Source organism: Myripristis murdjan, chromosome 3, assembly GCF_902150065.1.
Source record: "Myripristis murdjan chromosome 3, fMyrMur1.1, whole genome shotgun sequence".
In the NCBI taxonomy this organism is placed as follows: Eukaryota; Metazoa; Chordata; class Actinopteri; order Holocentriformes; family Holocentridae; genus Myripristis; species Myripristis murdjan.
In genome coordinates, this window is record NC_043982.1 from 38,481,892 (window position 1) to 38,502,861 (window position 20,970).

The window sequence follows — 20,970 nt, forward strand, 5'->3', positions numbered from 1 at the left end:
TTTTGTGAATTTTACAACTTTGATGGACCACTGACTGATTGTTTTGAGAGTTACTTTATTATTATTTTTTTTTCTTAGGGATGGGCTGGCTATGTTGTCCCTGCTGTTGTGTTATTTTTATTTATTTATTTATTTTTAAATGTCAGTTCAACAAGGGTAAACATTATGACATTACACCACCTAATGGCCCCTTACATCATCAGTTCTGTGGCTACAGGTCAGCAAGTTTATGGGACCAACAAAACTGGCTCCCGAGCCCATTCCTCTGGTCGGGCATCAGCATTTTTGTTGTGGAAACGCTCAGAACGGTTTACAGTTTGGCTCTGGCTCTTGCCCTGGAAAACAAGTTAGATCACTTGTCAATCAAACAGTGTGTACAGGGCTGGGGCGGCTTTGCCCTTTGATTTTCTGTCGATGAAATTGAGTTCCTGTTGGTGGCGCTCTTGTCTTTGTGTGTCAGCCATGAGTTGTTATCACTGCTCATGCCAGCTACCCAGTTCCTCTGTTTATTCCAACAAAGTGGAAACTTTGGACTCATCATTTCTTCTGTGCCATGGTGTATGGCTACCAGACACTAAGCACTGACAGGAGCTGCTCATAGGCTGAATCAGTATTGTGGTGTTTCAGTATGCAACAGCATATTGTAGTAAAATAGGCATTTATTTGCATAAAACTGCTGCAGGTTATGTTAAAGTGTAATATTGCCTTTTAAGTGACAAAGAAACCATCCATTTTACAGTTTGCTTTGGAAACAAGTGAAATGATGTTATGTGTTTTTCTGTCAGACTAAGAAAAAAAAAAACACAAGATTCAACACTCAGACTGAGGTTTGTTTTTACACCAGACATATTTAGTCCAGTTGAATCGTTTGGTGTGAGCGTGTTATTCAAACCTCAGTGCAGTCTGCATCAAATGCATCGAGTCGCAGATGAAGAGGTGGTCTGAGATCTCAGTATGGTACCAATCAATCAGGCCTGTTTCCATTCATACGTGAAATCAATCCAACACAAATAAAGGAAACGCTCGTAAGGTTCTATTTTTCATTAAGAACATTTATGATGTTATTTTTGGGATTTCTGATATGTTGTTGACTTTGCTGCCTCAACAAGCCCATTTAATTCACCCATTCATTTTCCCCTTTATATTAATTTCCTTTTTATTCAAATCACGCTTACTGGATTTGGGTCTAAATAGTGGAGAGAGGCACAAGTTGTGTATTTTCTCATGATCGTGTAATCACTGACCACGGGAAGTCGGACAGGACATTTAACATGAAAACTTTGTTCACTGACTTTTGATGAAAACTCCTAAGAATATAATAAATCTCAGTGCATGGCAATTCATTATTCCTCCCAAAATTGCCATCATAATTGTGGTCCCACCTCCTTTGTTTATTTTCATATGGTAATGTGTAAAACCCATCTGTCCCTTGACAAAATTGCTATAATGTGATAATTGGAGGGCTGATTCATATCAAAACCCAAGCGAACCAGGTCTTAAAATTCCCAAAAAGACCATTCAGATGGATATATTTTTTGCAGCCTATCCAACCTAGCTGAAAAGTGTCAGGCCTTTGCAAAACAAAAAAAAAATGAATATCTGTGTAATACTCATGCAGCTACAGTCACAGTCAACGTGGGGGCCGCCGAGGTTAATATGATCTCCAATGGAATGAACTTGGATCATTTTAAACAAAAATGAATTAGCCCACAAAATGAATCATGATGCTTCATGTAAAACTTAATCAAGCGTAGATTTATGAAGTCACAGAAATAATTATTTTGACTCAGCAGATAAATATTACAGCGTTGACGACTGGGATAGAGTTATAATTTAAGTTGGGGATGACAGTCACGGTTGCACTGGCAAAGAGGGAAAAAGAGAAAAGAGCTTGAGACAGCTGGTCTCTGGACATAATTTAAGACTCTGGGTCTTCACTGAAGGCCACAATAATCTCTTTTTCCCTCTCTGCCCCTTTTCTTACCCACATCTGCTCATCTCTCCCCACTGAAGAACCTGAGGCCATCTCTCTCGCTCTCTCTCTCTCTGTCTGTCTCTTTCTCTCTCTCTTTCTCTCCATCTCGCCATCTCTCGCTGCCAGATGAAATGCATACATGCCCCAGCAGTAGAAGGGGAAGAGCTGAGCAGATGTTGCGACAGACGGGTAGATGGAGAGAAGCATCAGAAAAAGTGTGAGACAGACGAGGATATATTTTTCATAGATATTATCATGGATTATTAACAGATCCTCTCTGCAGGTTCATCTCATTACGACATTTGTGGTGTCGTAAACAGTGCTGAAATATTAAGTATGCGAGAGGCTGGGCTTTTTTTTTTTTTTTTTTTTTCTTGTTCCAGGGTTGTGAATGAGGTGGCGTGGGGAATCATGGAAAGAGGGTTAGTTAACCAGGAGTTCTTGCAGATGCAAACATATATATGTGTGTGGATATGGGATATATGTGTGTGTATATGGGATAAAACATGCATTATATCAGTGTTCCTATAGATTCTTAGAGTCAATATTAGCTTTTTAATAAGACTTGGATAGCCTTCAGTAACTGATGTGATGAAAGCTCCTCCCTGAAAACAGCAAGTCAATTTATTTTTTATTATTATTTTTTTCATCAGATGTCTGACCAGGGATATTATTCTTGTGTGGTTTTGAAGGACTTCACTGAAACCAGCCTCACTGTGCCTCACACTGCTAACCCTAGTAAAAAAAAATAAATAAATAAATAAATAAATCATTGCTGGCAATTTAGTTACTGTTACAGGGTTCCTACAGGTTTCTTCAAGTTAAATTCAAGTCTTTTTAAGACCAAATCAAAATTAATACCTATTTCTCGGCCTATTTCACAGCCCTACCGGCAAAGAAAAATTGAATTTCGAGCGACCACTTATTCAACAAGAAAAGATGTGAAATACCTTCGTTTCCATTGTAGGACTGGTGTTTGGCGATGGTGTGAAGAGTCCACAACACCTGTGCTTTCAGCGTTGGCGTGGACCCGAAAGACGCGCGTAGATCGACTCTAACGTTAGCTGTGGTCGCAGCAGGAGGGGCTGAAGGAGCACTAGCAGCTAGCTGGCTAGTGTTAGCTGGTAGGAACCTGGCGGTGACTGAAGGAGTTTGTTCCTTTCCTCTGGTGTATTTAATGTGCCTGGCCGATGTGGCGTGCGAGTCCAACGCCTTCACCCCCATTGTTCTAAGCTGAATCCTCTTTTTGCACAAGGTGCAGTAGGCTTCAAAAACGTTATCTACCTCAGATTTTAACCAATGACGGAAAGAAATTTTATCCATCCACGCTTCGTTGAATTTACATTTCCCCATTTTCCAAGCGTGAATTAACTATCTAACGTTAAAAAAAAAACAACTACTTGTCTTGTCGTTCATAGTCTTGTGTCTGCTGTAGTGTGAGGTCTTCAGTGACGTATTCGTAGCATTTTCCCGGGGCTGAATTGCGTTCGAAATTATTGGTTCTGCCGCTCTTTGTTTACGTTATTTTGTCAAAATAATCGTGGTTGACAAATGAAACGTTTGACGAGAAATGCGATACGGAGAAGTTACATACAGAACAAATTTTAAGACCTAGCCTTTTTCAAGTCTTTTTACAGTATTATTTCCAAATTCGTAAATTCAATGCTTTTAAGACTTTTTAAGACCCCGTGGGAACCCTGTGTTAATGTTAATTTTGACCACCAATTTTGATTAGCTAAACTGCATTTTAGTTTTAGTTATATTTTAGTCATTTGATTTTTGTTGGCCTAGTTTTTTGTCAACAAAAACTACAGTAGCTTTCCCAGATGCAAACTAAGCTGTACTCTCTAATTCTACTGGATCGGCACCGCCTGTCTGACTGTCTGTCCGTTTGTCTGTTTGTTGGCAGGATATCCCAAAATGTTATGAATTGATTGGCCCAAAAAAGTTTGGTCATGTGGTAAGAAAGAGCTGATTAATGCCGATTGTCCAAAATGGGGTGTGACAGTAAGCGTGGCCTATCACAGTGAGGTGCATAACTTCTGAATGCATTCACTGCAACACTGCAAGATTTTGTGGAAAAGTTGGTCATGAGCCACAGAGGAGCAGATTTACTTTTCATGATGACTGACCAAAATGGGCGTGGCCTGTCACAGCAAGGTGCACTTGGATTCACGTGAGATGACATAACTTTCACAGGTGTGGCCTGTCACAAAACGGTGCATAACTCCAGCAACAGAAATACTCACTAAATCGAGCACACAGACATATTTATTGTTTGGATTTATTCAACAATAACATTACATGTGATGTGGAAATGGCATATCTTAAGAATTGTGTTGACCTTCCTTTTTCTTGTTTCGTGATATTTGTAGTCAACAAAAGTCGTACTGATATGGGATATCGGCATTTTAGTGTTCCATTGTGGCTCAAAGGCTTTTCCATCCCGACAAGAATAAAATTATGCTGGAAAACTGCAAAATAATTTTGAAAATACTATGAAAACAATCAAATTTAAAGCTGTTGCCTACTGGTGCACAATATCGGCAATCATCAGCTTCAGCATAAAAATTTGGAATTGGAACTGGCTTTCTGGAGCTCATATTGGCAAGACCATGTGCAAGACAAATGAACACACACACACATACTGACACATACATATGATACACACCTGCAAGTGCACACACAGGCTAAAGATTCAAAGCCGGTAAAGCGAATTTAACGGCGCGAGGGAGACTTCATCTTGACATCTGCTGCTTATAAGTTTGTACTCTTGTATATAAGCTGCTAACAGCCATATGTTCATGTACTTGACGCACACATGCACACACACCTTCACACACACACATACATGCACATGGACGTTAAGAAATGGTGCACAAACCTTGAAAAAAAAAAACAGCCAACCACCAGAATGTTGAGGAGCACGTGCAAACATGACCTTGATACAAACACCGTGTTTACAGTGAGAAAACAAGCTGCAGTGTGTGTGTGAGTGTGTGTGTGAGTGTATGTGGTGGTGGGGGGGTTGTGATTTTTACACATGTCTGTGGAAGTGTGAAGTCATGGATGAGAAGGAGACGATAGCATGCATTGGCAGGAGGGAGAACGAGGTGATGGCAGCTATGACTGTTTATCTCATCCCTCTCTCTCTCTCTCTCTCTCTCTCTCTCTCTCTCTCTTCCCTTTGCTCTTGTCTCTTTGACAGATTCTGAACACGTGCGAAGCCTTGGTGTCTGTTACTTGTTTTGTTGTAGCTCCAAGGGTTGCATTAACCTGCTATCTGGGCTATGAACTGCACACTATCTCTTGCACCCCGGCTTAAATAATTTATCTCATCTTCAAGAGTGTATTGCAAATTATGTTCCTTTTGATACTGATATCAAAGGAGCGTACTATGTCGGGTTGCCCCACACTCCCTCCTTGTAACCAAGCCTCGCGCTGCTTCCCCCAGGGTGTTTTTTACTCGACTCCAGCCTGCAGTTGGATGCTGAAGGCAAAAAAAAAAAAAAAAAAAAACAGTTGGAAGGAAGGATAAATAGACAGATGTGAAAGGTAAATGAAGTAAGTGGAATGATAGGTGGGTGGAAAGCAAATTGGATGTTGTTTTTGAGTCTGTGTGTGTGTGCGTGCATGTACTGTAGGCATCTCTCTTTGCTTGTGTGTGTGTGGGTGTGTGTGTGTGTGTATGCATCGGCGCATAGTGACATTCAAAGAATTTTTGCAATCCAAAGAGAGATAGACAGATGTTCATGTTCAGGTTGACAGAATAAGAACAACCTCATGTTTATGATCACCCGTCTCTCTCTCTCTCTCTCTCACTCTGTTTATCAGACACGGCGTATGTTCGCATTTTCATCAGCGATGTGAACGATAACAAGCCGGCGTTCGCAGAAGCCGCCTATGAAGTCGACGTGGACGAGGACGCCGACGTCGGCTACGCCATTCTCACCGTCAGCGCCAACGATGGGGATGAAGGTGGGTGGCGGGAGCGAGGGGCTGGGTGTTTGTGTGTGTGTTTGGGGTGGATAGAGGCGTGTGTGTGTGTGTGTGTGTGTGTGTGTGTGTTGGGTTGGCAGCAGTGTTGTCAGAGCTGCTGTCCCTAACCGCGTACGTTTATTCAAACATATTGCCAAAGTGCTCATCCGTTCAACTTTCACTACGCTACATTTCTAGAAAAATGAATATCACATTTTTTACTTCGCCGCATTTGTCTGACGGCGTTACTTTCAGAAAAAACGTTTTGACTTACAGAACAAGCCGTGAATTCATGAAAACCCAGCAGTGTGTGAGTTTTAGCCAGCCACTCTAAAAGAGTCCATTTAATATAACCTTTAGATGTAAGACTCAGAAGGAAGCTCTCCAGCAGCGAAGTGTGTACTTTTACATTTGATGTGTGAAGTGATATTTAATTTTAACATCTTCATTTTCGCCATGAAAGTCAGATTGCCTCCTTTGGGCGAACACTTAACTATTTCAAACCTGCAAACCAACATCAGCTTTTACTTGTCATGGGGATCCACTGTCACCAATGATATTTTTTAACCCTATAAAGCCTGAACTATGAAAGAATTGGCAGAAAATTCCAGTTTTTTGAAATTGAACCCTTTATTTAGTCCTATAACAAAATACATATATATATATATATATATATATATATATAAAATTAAAAAAAAATATGTTATTACGCGACCTTTCTGGTGTATGATATATGATATGTACTTGAAGTGCCAATGGTATGGTCCAGGGTGAACAGGGGAAGTGTTCAAAGGTATACAACAGTATTTTGGTCAAGTATTGATTAAACTGGAAACGAAAAATGGAATTGAAAATGTGTATCATATATGATACAAATGGCTTTATAGGGTTAAGCAGTTTTTCCAGATTTGAATTGTAATAATCGCAAAAATGCAGAACTACAATGAAGGACATGACTACAGAATAGAATAAGGTGCGATCTTTTTTTTTTTTGACATACCACAGCTGATGTTTTCGTTTATGAACTCCTTGATTTCCATTTTCTGTTTCATATACTCATTGTCTGGCATTTATTTTCTGGTGCACTGGAAGTGGTGCATTTTACATTTCAGGCTTATTTGGAATAAACAAAGGAAGGATCCGGGTAGTTAGCATGAGCAGCGATAGTAACGATGGTTGAAGAGACAAAGAAAAGAGAAACTCAAACTCCATCAACAGAAAATCGAAGGGAAAAGCTGTCACAGTCCTGTGCATAGTGCTTGATCTCTGGGAAGCGCAGCGCAGAAACACAATGAATATTTAGATGGTGCCCAGTCGTGATATAAGAACACTTCTTAGCACACGAGTCAAGCCCAAAGGAGACAAAAATCAAGGATTTTAAGGATTGCAGTGATTCCCTTAGGCTGACCTAGTGGACTGTGCAGCTATTGCAAGATTCAGGTTTGCATGGAAGTCTGTCTGTCTTAGGTTTTAGAATTATTACGTTAAAAAAAAAAAAAAAAAAAAAAAAAAAAAAAACCTCTTCTTAAGAAGCTTTTATTGCACTTACAGCAACAAAATGAAGTGTGAGGATAATGTAGTGAACGTGAACATAATGAGTGAAGACAGCCAGGCTATCTTCACTTCACCTGTCTCTCTCCAAGCATGTGAATGTGTGTGTGTTTGTGTGTGTGTGTGTGGAGGGACTAAGCCCCGCCCTCGGTGAAACACAGAGAGCAGAGGACAGGAAAGAACCTAGCGCGACCGCAGGTGACAGCAAAACACAGTAGAGACTCTCACATTGAGCTGAAATTAAACAAGTGCACATAAATTAGGTAAACAACATAAATAAAATATTTTGCTTCTTTCAAGGGGAGCGGGCCACCTCCCCAAGACAATGGTTGAGGAAACACTGTATTCCTACTTTAAATTCCGTCTTCATAACTTACATGATGCCAAAGTACGGCTTAAAACAACTTGAGAATAATTACCTTTGGTGTGATTCAGTCTAGGGCCACTTGCATGGTGTTTTCACGCCCAATAAAACATACATCAGTATGCGTTAATAACCAGCACAGGCATTACATGCTGTGAGGTGATAAATCTATTTTACTGTTGTTTATTTTAGCACCTGGGGAAGGTCAGGTGTTAAAATAAACAGCAGGACAGTGTAAAGCGTAGTAGCCCATTTTACAGCTGTACAACGTCTACAGCCCTACTACATCACCTCTCTCTCCCTCTTACTCTCTCCATTTCTTATTGTCCTCCTGTGTCTACTGCCTACATCCTCCATCTTGATAGGCATTCATTCACTACAATGCCCCCACCAATTCAGCAAGACACAGATTCATGCACAATAAACGCACACACACACACACACACACGTGCACAGCCGCACGGCAGCTGGTGATAAGTCCATTGTGGAGCGGATCATTTCTCCTTGGTGGTGGGGAGGCAAGAAAACGTGGTGGACTCTTTATCAGTCGCTGAGAGCCAGAGGAAGAGGGGGAAGTGGGTGTGTATGTGCATGTGTGTGTGTGTGTGTGTGTGTGTGTGTGTGTGTGTGTCTGGGGGATGAAGGGAGGTGTATAGCTCCATATTATCTGACATTTATCATACTGAAGAGCAGAGGCCTGCTGTGAACCTCACATCTCACCGTGATAAATAACTTCTCCTGCTGCGCGCGCACACACACACACACACACATGTGCACACACAGCCGCAAGCCTGTAAATGCACCGAACACATGTACTGAAATACAGACAGGTGAACACACAAGAAAGCATGACAGGGCGGTTCTTTGCTTACTTAGCTGAGCAAGTGTAAGCAGCCTGCTGCAGTGGAGTGAGATTATAACCACCGGTTGAGTGACGGAGGAAGTGACTGGGTTAGGGTCAGTGATGCACATCACTGACACATCGACACACCAATCTGTTCCATCGACAAACACCCGGGCTGCTAATAAGACCTCATTTATGCACGTTCTTCGCTAATGTAATACACAGCGTTTGATATCCTCAGCTGTGCTCACATAATGAAAACAACCTATTTTCTTAACAGGGGGCAAGCAAGAATGTGAAAATGGAGCGAGAGCAGAACGCCTCTCTCCTAACTCCATTTATCAAGTGCATGGAGTACTCAGTGTCTGTGCTATTAGTGACATCCGTCAGCTCTCTGTTTCTCACTCTCATACACGCTCTTTGTCTCTCTCTCTCTGTTCTCTTGTCAGCATAAGAACTTCAGTGAAGCACCTGGGGAGATGAAGAGAGCTTTTAAAATGGGTACAACTGGGAAAAAACAGGCATTTTCTCTTCATTTGTTTGTTTGTCTTATCCGTTGTAGTACTCCCTGTGCTGCTTTTTGTTATCCTTTGGGTCTCAGCAGTTTTCTAAACACAGAGAGAGGAAACGGAAGAGAAACAGAGAGGGAGAGAGAGAGAGATAGAGAGTGAGAGAGACAGAGAGAGGATGCACACGCATATATCCCCTAATGTCTCATTTGAAATGCCAACAGACAGACGGTACAAAACGATCTGGATTAGAGTATTCTCCTCTCTCCTTCCTCGACTTTCATCTTGCTAATAAGCTGTGAATCTCATCTTGTCTTCAGAGGTTTCTCCTTTCCCTTTCATATTAGCACAAGGGGTGGTGGATGCGATGGTGATTGAGATGCAGACCTTGGCTGTACCAGTAATTGCATTGAGGGGGAGCATTTTGTTGATCAGCGTCTAATAGACTTTATTAAAAATGCTTTGCGGTGCCAAAAAAAAAAAAAAAAGAAAGATTATTATTAAGTGAGGCAGGGAAAGAACTTTGGAAATGGGTCATGACTGTTCAGCAATATAATTTGAGATCGCGTCCAACAAAGAACCATTAATTACTCAATGAAAAACAATTAATCTAATCTCCTTTTATGTGTATAGTTTTTGCATGTAAGCATTTGGGTGATCTGCACTCACCTGCTCACAGAGTGGTCTAGGTTACAATCAAATCCAAGTTAATAGTCTGCAATTATAGTTTAAGAGCCATTTGTTGTGTTACATTTACATGCACACAGTGTGCTGGACGCTGACTCACTGACTTAGTTAGGATAGACTATTTATGTAAACCTTTAATAATCTGGTCTTCAATATCTCTGTATCCATTCGCCAACAAATTAAATTAATTTCTGCCTATGTGTGTTCTCCTGCCAATAACTTAACATTAGCTTTGCCACTGAACCCTGCAATGAATGATGATAAATCTGAACCACGATTTTCATTCTTTGGCGCGCAACAGGACTCTCTTCAGGACTGGGCACCGTGACCTGACCAGCTTCCATGTCCACAGAGACACATAATCTCACATTCTCACATAGCAAAACGACATTAAATACAGTACATTTTGATTTCAGTGCTGTCTGCCATCACAACAACCAGGACTGTCTTTTCAGGATAAAAAGTCTCAAATTGCTTTCATCTTAAAGTGATAGTTTTGGTCCTGGCACCTAAAATACTCCAGGCACGGACATGGCCCATTGTGTGGGTGGTTTTGTTTTTTTTTTTTTTTTAACCTGTTACACCAACCATGTCTGTGTTGCGTGTTGGCTATGTGCCAGCCGTGTTTTTTGAGGGTGGCATGTAGAGAAAACAAAAACACCCCAGCAGTGCAAAAATCGAGATCGGCAGTGCGAAATCCATGTGGATGCATGTGGCTTCCGTGGTGCAGCAGCACCTGCTGCACCACGCAGCATCTGCTGCAGCAGCCGTGTTGCACCGCGTCCGTGTATTTTGATGTATTTCGGCCGTCACCCATGTAGTGGTATATGCTGCTCCATGCGAGTGTAATATATCCACCAAGTCTGGTCCGCTAACTCCTTTCCTGTTGCAAGAACAAGAGCTTCATCAGGAATGCACCGCTCCAAAATGAATGAAGTATGGCAAAATGTTAGAAGTTTTTTTCTGTCATAGCACTGCCACTGTATCGTCCAGTAGGTTGAATACAGGACCGGAGCACCGCTGTATTGTGATATAGTGGCACTTCTGCGGGAGAAAATAGTTCTGCTATTCTGAAAGCCAAAGCACTAGAAAGAGCGTTGATAGCAAAGCCAAATCAAACATACACTATATTACCAAAAGTATTCGCTCACCCATTCAAATGATCAGAATCAGGTGTCCTAATCACTTGGCCTGGCCACAGGTGTATAAAATCAAGCACTCAGGCATGCAGACTGTGAAACAAGACATTTGTGAAAGAATGGGCCGCTCTCAGGAGCTCAGTGAATTCCAGTGTGGAACTGTCATAGGATGCCACCTGTGCAACAAATCCAGTCGTGAAATTTCCTCGCTCCTAAATATTCCACAGTCAACTGTCAGCTCTATTATAACAAAATGGAAGCGTTTGGGAACAACAGCAACTCAGCCACGAAGTGGTAGGCGGATGAGGGGTCAGCGGATGCTGAAGCGCATAGTGCAAAGAGGTCGCCGACTTTCTGCACAGTCAATTGCTACAGAGCTACAAACTTCATGTGACCTTCAGATTAGCCCAAGTACAGTACGCAGAGAGCTTCATGGAATGGGTTTCCATGGCCGAGCAGCTGCAGCCAAGCCACACATCACCAAGTGCAATGCAAAGCGTCGGATGCAATGGTGTAAAGCACGCCGCCACTGGCCTCTAGAGCAGTGGAGACGCGTTCTCTGGAGTGATGAATCACGCTTTTCCATCTGGCAATCTGATGGACGAGTCTGGGTTTGGAGGTTGCCAGGAGAACGGTACATTTTAGACTGCATTGTGCCGACTGTGAAATTTGGTGGAGGAGGAATTATGGTGTGGGGTTGTTTTTCAGGAGCTGGGCTTGGCCCCTTAGTTCCAGTGAAAGGAACTTTGAATGCTTCAGGATACCAAAACATTTTGGACAATTCCATGCTCCCAACCTTGTGGGAACAGTTTGGAGCGGGCCCCTTCCTCTTCCAACATGACTGTGCACCAGTGCACAAAGCAAGGTCCACAAAGACATGGATGACAGAGTCTGGTGTGGATGAACTTGACTGGCCTGCACAGAGTCCTGACCTGAACCCGATAGAACACCTTTGGGATGAATTAGAGCGGAGACTGAGAGCCAGGCCTTCTCGACCAACATCAGTGTGTGACCTCACCAATGCGCTTTTGGAAGAATGGTCAAAAATTCCTATAAACACTCTCCTCAACCTTGTGGACAGTCTTCCCAGAAGAGTTGAAGCTGTAATAGCTGCAAAAGGTGGACCGACATCATATTGAACTCTATGGGTCAGGAATGGGATGGCACTTCAGTTCATAGTATGAGTAAAGGCAGGTGAGCGAATACTTTTGGTAATATAGTGTATATCGTTGTGCTTCCTTTAAAGTGATTTTTCAATTTTGCGCCACCAATCAAAATCATGTTACTTTCTGGTCTGTATCTACTTAATTCATTTTGTAGCAGTGCACTCCCAGTGGAACTCTAATTACAGGGAAGGACTTTCACCTCTCATCCAACAGTCTTCTTCAGTTCTGATCTAACCTGTGTGGCGATGCAGGCTGTTGGCTGGTTAGTGCTCCTCCGTGTTGTGATGGCCGCCTTAAATAACTGAGAACCTCCACAGACGAGTCAATAGACCAGACTTGGTGTATGTATTACCCTTTAACTGCAGAAGTAAGAGGACCATCGATTCCTGGGCGAGTATGGATGCCCATAATGTTTTGCAGAACTGAGCTTGTGCAAACCATGAAAAAGTCTGGGTTTTCAGTGAATATTGGTATGCTGGTAAACATAGCATTTGTAATTTGTATACAGTTATGTATACAAATAACTGTATACAAATGTGTACGTGTTTTGTCTCGGTTGCAATAAGTGGAAAATTTGCTAGAAAATGTAAAGGTTGGGCTGCAGGACCAGTGCAAATATCCTTTTTTTTGTTTTGTCTTTGTTGTTAAATTTGGTTTTCAGTTATACATAATCATGTGGGGGTTTTGTGTTTGTTTGTTTGTTTGTTTGTTTGTTTGTTTGTTTGTTTGTTTTTGTACTGTAAAAGCCCATGAAGGTCGGGGTTACTGTGAAGTAGGTGAGAACAGAAGGCAGTGTATTTGTACTACAAAATTAATGCACAATTCATCATGATGAAGTGCTACATTACTCTCAACCGTCATACACACTTTTTTTCATAGTGAAATACCCATCATTTTCCTCCAACAGGGGTGAACAGAGGTGAGGCTGATGTTTGTTTACCTCAGCAACACTGGTTGAAGGTTGAAGTCTCTGGTCCATTCATATTGCATCTTGAAAATAACAGCCAACGTGTTTATTGATCAAAATTTACACCCGGAACCTCAGCTATTAACCTAAATGACAAAGTAGACAAAGGAGGAGGCACTTCCCATCCACCACAAATTGAGCTGCAGGCCTCAGAGTCTGACTTTCTTCTTTGTAGATTCTTTACTCTCAACAGATGTTTCTTATGACACTGGTATCGTACTCAGCTTTGTAAGACTGTCCGGTAGTGGAAGGTTCAGAGCATTCAGGTCTTACCAAACACTCAATATCTGATTTCTGTCTCCCAGCAGAAGTGGCATCTGATGTTATCTACCTCTGTTAATGGAGATAGATTGGTGGATTGGTGGAAACTGTCCACAATTGGACTGGTGGTCCTATCCAGGGGTGGAGTACTTTTTCACCTCAGCCTCTTCAAAGCACCGACACAGGAGATAAGCTCCTGCCCCACTTGCCAGTAACCAAGGTCCATTAATGCCAATCTCCATTTATCAGTCAACCTCCATCTTGTCCTGGCCTGCAGGTGCGAATGCCAAGCTGCGCTACCAGATCACATCAGGGAACACAGGAGGCGTGTTTGATGTGGAACCAGAGGTGGGCACGATCTTTATCGCCCAGCCACTGGACTACGAACAGAACAAAAGGTGGGCACTCAATTTGGGGAATGCTCTGTTTAATGTTCCTTTTCACATGCATGGACGGGGGTTTACTTTGCCTTGTTTGATTTGACTCGGTTAAATGACTGTTTAACAAACCTGTGTGACATCTTTCATTGCTTCTCTGAGATGTAAAATAGATTTGTCATGGCATTTAGTAACAAGCTTTGTGCCAACATCAGCTCTGTGCTTTCAATGACACTGTCACATTGACAGTCTGAGCGATATTATTAAAAATCCCTGATCGAGATAAAAATTTGTCGTGCAGGTACAAGCTCCATGTTCTGGCGTCGGATGGCAAGTGGGAGGATTATACGACAGTGACGGTTAACGTGGTGAACAAGAACGACGAGGCTCCGGTGTTCACTGTGAACGAGTACTATGGCAGCGTAACGGAGGAGCTGGATGGCTCACCGGTGTTTGTGTTACAGGTATACACCAATCATCAGTCAGTGTTCACTTGTATGATAAAAGCGCATGTTGCTGCCGTCCAATTTGATGTTTTCCCTGGGTTTTGAGTGTAACTTTTAATGATACACTTAATTGTTTCATTACACATTTGTGACAACATCCCCCTTAGTGGTCTGTGTGAAAATGTCAAACTTTAGTTAGAAAGAGTGGAGTAATTTTCATGCCAATCTGATTTTTAATGAACGGGTCTCAAGGGTTGTTCAGTCATGCTTTTAGCAGCTGAAAAACACTTTTAACATTAGAATGTTTTTTTTTTCTTTAAAGCTCTACAAGCGGGAAAAGTCATCCATGCATTTATCTGCTCTAGGTTAGACCCCTGTGACTCCCTCAACAAGTGAAACTTTTCTTTACGGCTATCTTAACTCTCGCCTCAAGTCAAAATTATCTCTTACACTTCCCAGTTTGTGGAAAATGAGGCTAACTGAGCTTGAGGTATCTCATTGAGACTGAGATTGCATTACTTCAGTTTTGCCCTTCTGCACAAATTGGAATTCACTTTCAAAAATTATTTTAGGTTTTATATAGTAATTACTGTGTAGTCATGGCTGCTTATGGCCCCGGAACTATTGTTGACCCTTCAAGCAAGGTGTTTTAAGAACTTGTCCGCGCAAAGTTGGGTAAATTTTAAAGCACTTTATTTTCTCCCTCTGTTTTAGTGTTGTGTGCTACTCTGTAAAAATAAGTTTGGGTTGAGAAAACAGAGAATTTGGCATGTTATTGGCACGTGATCACACTACAGGAGTCAACATTCAAAATGATTTTGTTCCTTTTAAACAGTGTAAACAGTTTTAACAGTTCAGTTTCATTGTTTGTCCAGGCGTTATGCCTTGCCTGTGTCAATTTTGTGTCATGATTTTGATCGTGCTGGTTAGATGGGCTACCACATGGCTATCACATCTGGGGCAACATTTCTATAAACAGCAGAAACGTCATATACTATAAGTCATGGGTCACGGGTCATGGGTAAACACATGCCCAGTAGAGCTGACGTCACTGTTTTCTTCTTGTTGTTTTGCTGAGTGCATCAGTGCGGCCACGAAAACAGCCTAGTGTTGACAGGACACAAATGTTTTTAAGTCTGTTCAAACTAGTTCAGACACAGCCTTTAACGTCATTTTTAAGGTGAAGAGGTAGCATGATTCTTTGCCAGCTATACAGTGGTTACGTGTTTTCCTTGTGCAAATGTCACTCTCTTTCTGTTTCACAAGGTAACATCATGCCCTGTTTTCCTACTGACGTTTGACAGTCAGTAGGAAAAAAACAACAGTCTTCATAAGGAAAGCTGGTGCTGTCTTCCACTCTACATACAGTATCTAAGAGCACATTGCTCACTCCTTCAAAGGAACACGAGTTCATTTTGGCTCCACATTGCACTGCAATTACCATACTAAATTGAAACATCCTTGGCCTGCCCGAGGTATAATTGCTGCTGATGTGGTGAGGATGAGTGAGAAAGAGCAGGGGAGGGGGCTGGGGAGAGTTGCCAGGTTTAGCTACTGGAGAGCTCATAACTGCACAGAGCAGGTGTGAAGTGCTCCCAGTCAAGACATCATTCCAAGTCAGCAGCGTTTCAATAATTAAATAGTGTAGAAATCTCCATTAAAAAAAAAACTCAGCGATTACACTCTCAACTCCCTCTCTCCCTCTCTGTGCCTTTGATGTTGTAGGTAACGGCATCTGACCCAGATAAGGATGCAGACCAGGAGGCCTTGCGTTACTCCCTGCATGGCCAGGGTGCCGAGAGTGAATTCATCATTGATGAGGTCACCGGCAAGATCTATGCCCAGCGGACTTTAGACCGCGAGGAACGGGCTGTGTGGCGTTTCGTGGTCCTGGCCACAGATGAAGGTGGCGAAGGGCTGACGGGCTTTACTGATGTCATCATTAACGTGTGGGACATCAACGACAATGCACCCATTTTCACCTGCGCCCCCAGCTGCCATGGAGATGTGGCCGAGAACTCAGCAGTGGGGACGTCTGTCATGGAGATGACAGCCACCGACCTGGACGACTCAGCTGTGGGGCAGAACGCGGTGCTGTCCTACAGGATTGTGGGCAGTCTGGATGCCAGCAACAGCGAGGTGGGAGGAGTGCCAGCCTTCTCGGATATTTTCTCCATTAATCCCACCACAGGAACGATCACGGTGGCCATGAGTGGCCTGGACCGTGAGCAGGCTGAGTCCTACCACCTGGTTGTGGAGGCCAGAGACGGGGGCGGAATGACAGGAACTGGGACCGCGACCATCCGAGTAAAGGATGTGAACGACCATGCTCCAAGATTCACTGAACACTCCTGCCTGGCCAAGATCTCTGAGAGTGCAGAGCCCAATGCAGAGGTGGGTTGGCAGAGGCCACACCTACTGCAAATACCAGTTTATCTGTTCAGAGAGAAATGATGTTCTGTCATATTCATTTTAAAAAAAATTGCTAATACAAGCATAATATTTGACGATGACATATATTTACTGTACTAATGTGCACTTAGTACCAATAACTCTTGAAAGACCAGTAATTGAAAACAAAAATAAATAACAAAGAAAGCTGGTTGGAATGGGTTATCCATAAAGCCCACAGACAGGGTAAATGACCTAGTGGGTAAGACTGTGACAGTAGGCATTTTCCCTTTCCATAAATAGGGAATTCCTATCCTTACACCTTTTGCAGGAATTCATAAATGCACAAAACACACTACTTGCACTGCTCTTTGCTTTGGCTCTGAAAACTGTTTTGTCAGTGTGTTACAGTGTCGTCCTTGGAAACAGGTGTTAGTGGTTAAAAATATGGGCGTCAGTACTGCATTTTAAAAGTGACAATTATGGTCCATTTGCTGTTTAAGGGCCATCTTCATCTAATTCCCTTGGCCTCACGGCAAACATTGTGGTGGGGGAACATTGTGTGAATAACATCTGCTGTTACTATACATAGTTCTCATCGGCATGGTTCTCATCAGCATAGTTCATAGTTTTCATTGGTATTCATCTTAGCTACCACAGAAAGCAGTGCAACAGCAAAGAGTCTCTGCAGCAGTGCCCAGTGCCTCTGTCACCTCATAAATAAACTCAAATTATCACGCCACAGATTGAATGACGTTAATTCTATGTTTTATAACACAAGCCAGTATCTTTTGTGTGCATGACTCTGTTGCTCTATCTCAGGTCCTGGAGCTCTCCGCTGAGGACAGGGACACTGGAGAAAATGCTCAACTAACATTCAGTGTGGTGGCTGGAGACCAGGAGCAGAAGTTTTACATGGTCAGTCACCGACAGGAGCAGCGCGGCACACTGAGGCTGAAGAAACGTCTGGATTACGAACGACCCAGCGAGCAGAGGTTCAACCTTACCTTGAAGGTAAGTGGAGGGTTCTCATTGTCAGAAGCATCCTTCACCCAAACTGCTGTGCACTCCTGAAGATTAGTGTGATCCAACTTCTGTACAATATTGTGATTTTTTTCTGATTCATGGGGGTTTAATATACCTGGAGTGCGAAAAAACTGTCAGTGAAAAGTATTGTTATAGAGAAATAAACTGCAGATAAAGATGCTGAGAAGTGAGAAGATCAATTGCATTCGGGTGCATGATGTGGAGTTTTTGTAGATATAGTTCAGTAGAATATCTACATTTTGAATATGCTGACATATATCATTGGAAAGTTTGACTTCTAAATGGAAAATAAGCCCATAACCAATAATCTCAAAGTTAACGTCTGTCATGGTCTCCAGTGCTCGCAAATATAAATGTGCTCACATTTGTAAACAAACCTGCCTGCCAGTCTTTCTATCAAAATCTAAAACAATAAATTTCAAGGTTAAAAAAAAAAATGTCCTCAATTCAATCAAACAGGCGGCATAAGTTGGGTATAAACGTTGGCGCTTTGATGCTACATTAATTAAGTTTTAACATTGGCAGCTCCAAATGGGCTCACATTTACCAAGCCAGCTGGCCTGAGATCACTTTAATAAGGAAGTAAGGTTTCATTGATATAGCATTTTTCATAACAGACATTACAAAGTACTCAACGGAAGTACAAAATTTAGCCTACAAAGTAATTTGCAAGCAAAGCTCATCAAAATATCATACTGTACAGCAATAAAAATAAATAAAACAAAAAAAAACACCTCAATTGAAAGAGTTTGTTGGACAGCTCTTAAAACAATCATGTGATCTTATCGTTCTTATATCCATCCATTGGAAGACTATTCTAAAGTCTTTGTGCCACAACTACAAAAGCTCAGTTATTTTTGATGTTTGATCTAGAACAAAGAATAGTTCAGAGTCCTTTGTCTGGCCATTTCAGAGTTGTGGCATTTCAATATGGCCACACCAGTTCAGAGAAATATGTTCGTGCCAAGCCATGCAATACCCTATAGGTAGACAAAATGCAACTTTGTATTTATTCGGGAACCAGTGCAGGGGTGCTAAAATAGGTCTTTTTTTTTTTTTTTTTGGAAATATCTCCCAAATGGAAGAAGCAGGGCTAGACTTTGACATGCAGATATAATTTCATATTCAATTCAAATGACCTCAGTTGTCCCAGGAGGTGGGAGTGTTAAATTTACTAACTGCTTGATTTTATGCCAGAGTATGCCAAAGGGATAAGCAAGGACAAAGATCTATCATTGTCCAGCTCTCTTCGGACAAAGCACTTGCTGCTACTTAGGAGACAATTTGTATTTCACTTGTCAATTTTGATTTTTCACTTCCAGTGGGGGGATATTTCCCATTTCCCTACAATCTGACAACACAATGTAAATGCAAATTGTGTCAATCTACGGCATGACGATTAGTGAGGAGAGGAAGGTCTTATGGGGAAATTTAGCCTATTTGTTTCTACTTTTTTCCACAGTTTTGTTGTTCAGTGTACTTAAGGTATCTTGAAATACTTTTTTAAACTGTAGTTGCCCTGCCCAGTGCATCTTTAAGACAGTAGATTCATTGTGATTGTCGTTGTAGGTTGAGGACCTGGACTTCTCTAGCCTTCTGCACTGTGTGGTGGAGGTGGAGGACTTCAACGACCACACGCCCGTCTTCATCCCCCACTTCTTGTCCGTAGCTCCGCTGGCTGAGGACGTCACTGTGGGAACTAGCGTGGCACGTTTGGTGGCCAGCGACTCTGATTCGGGCCAGAACCGCGACATCACCTACAGCCTGTCGGAGGAGTCCGATCCCGAGGGACTGTTTGCCATCGACCAGTCGGGCGTGCTTACTGTAGCCCAACCTCTGGATCGGGAGAGGATATCGCAGCATCACTTGGTTGTCATGGCGACAGACCACGGAGTCCCACCTCTCACAGGCAGCGCCACAGTCCAGCTAGCACTGTTGGATGTGAATGATAATGGGCCAGAATTTGAGGCGGCTTACAGTCCAGTCGTCTTTGAGAATGTGGCTGGACCGCAGGTAGCTGGGTTTGCCATCAGTTACATGTTGATTTATATTAGATGAGTGGATGCACTGGATTGTCCTGGATGAGATAATAGTGGATGGGAGGAAAAAAGGAAGGAAGGAACTTATTGCTTCCTAGGGTGAAAAGTGGCACCTGTGCACGTACAGTCCATCAAAAGCTGAAAGATTTACTGGAACCTCGCTTTGGCTTGACAAGGACAAGAATGCAAAATGTGTGTGACTATTTGGCTCAGTTCAGTTCATTATTCAGTAGCTGGTGATTCCAGTTAAGATTTTTTTGGAATGATTCAATTCCATAAACCAGTGTTTGGACACCATTTCAATTCTTAATTTAAATGAACATGGACAATAAAGTCAGATTATTCTTTTTTTCTGAATTATTTAGACATCATTTATTCTAAAACAAAACAAAAACAAAATAAATAAATAAAATAAAATAGGGATGTACCAGTTTCATTTTTCTTTGCCAATTTCATCTGCCGATTTTTCTTTAAGCCCGATCTGCCGTCAATCGGTGCACCCCTAACAAAAACTTGACTTGAAAAATTGCAATTTTTTTGTATTTTTTAAGGTCTTTTTTTATTTATTATTAATTCGTTGATTCAGAGCATTTCATATTGATGCTGTTAAATTGACAAAATTTATGAACGACATGAATCAATCATGACACCCCTGGAAATCAAGAAGGAATGCATGAATGGATGAGTGAATGAATATTTGACCGATTGAGTAGATCAATACAGCAATGGAGGGATGTGTGGGTGAATCGGACACAGAACAAGCCTCAAACTCCTTGTACTTCTTGTGTAGGTGGTGAGGCTGAACCAAACAACGACTCTCCTGCGGGCCATAGACCGAGACTCCCCAGAGAACGGCCCGCCTTTCCACTTCACCGTCCCCTCAGAGTATCGCCACAGCAACGACTTCTACCTGCAGGACAACCTGAACAGCACGGCAACGCTCACGGCTCTCAGGATGTTTGACCGCGAGCGCCAAAAAGAGTTCCTCATTCCTATCATCATGAGCGACAGCGGCCACCCACCCAAAACAGTGACCACCACTTTAACAGTAACCATTGGTGACCAGAACGACCATCCCCACCTGGCAGGAGAGAAGAAGATCTTCATCAACAGTCACCGAGGTGAGAAGCTCATCTTTGCATTTAGGATTCACACACACAAACAATAGTGGATTCCATGGAAGCGATGCAGCCCTGTGGTATATACAGGTGCAGTCTGGGTCTAAGGCA

The 20,970-nt window shown here is 42.3% G+C and overlaps 1 protein-coding gene across 1 annotated transcript in view; it reads left to right on the forward strand.

The window, feature by feature from the left end:
* LOC115376252 (neural-cadherin) overlaps positions 1-20,970 on the forward strand; it is a 376,719-nt gene that overhangs the window by 209,808 nt on the left and 145,941 nt on the right. Inside the window, exons 16-22 of the mRNA XM_030075748.1 lie at positions 5,810-5,953; positions 13,719-13,839; positions 14,120-14,282; positions 15,990-16,658; positions 17,478-17,669; positions 19,272-19,715; positions 20,532-20,862. Of these exons, the coding sequence (XP_029931608.1) occupies positions 5,810-5,953; positions 13,719-13,839; positions 14,120-14,282; positions 15,990-16,658; positions 17,478-17,669; positions 19,272-19,715; positions 20,532-20,862 (2,064 nt within the window). The remainder of the gene's footprint in view (positions 1-5,809; positions 5,954-13,718; positions 13,840-14,119; positions 14,283-15,989; positions 16,659-17,477; positions 17,670-19,271; positions 19,716-20,531; positions 20,863-20,970) is intronic.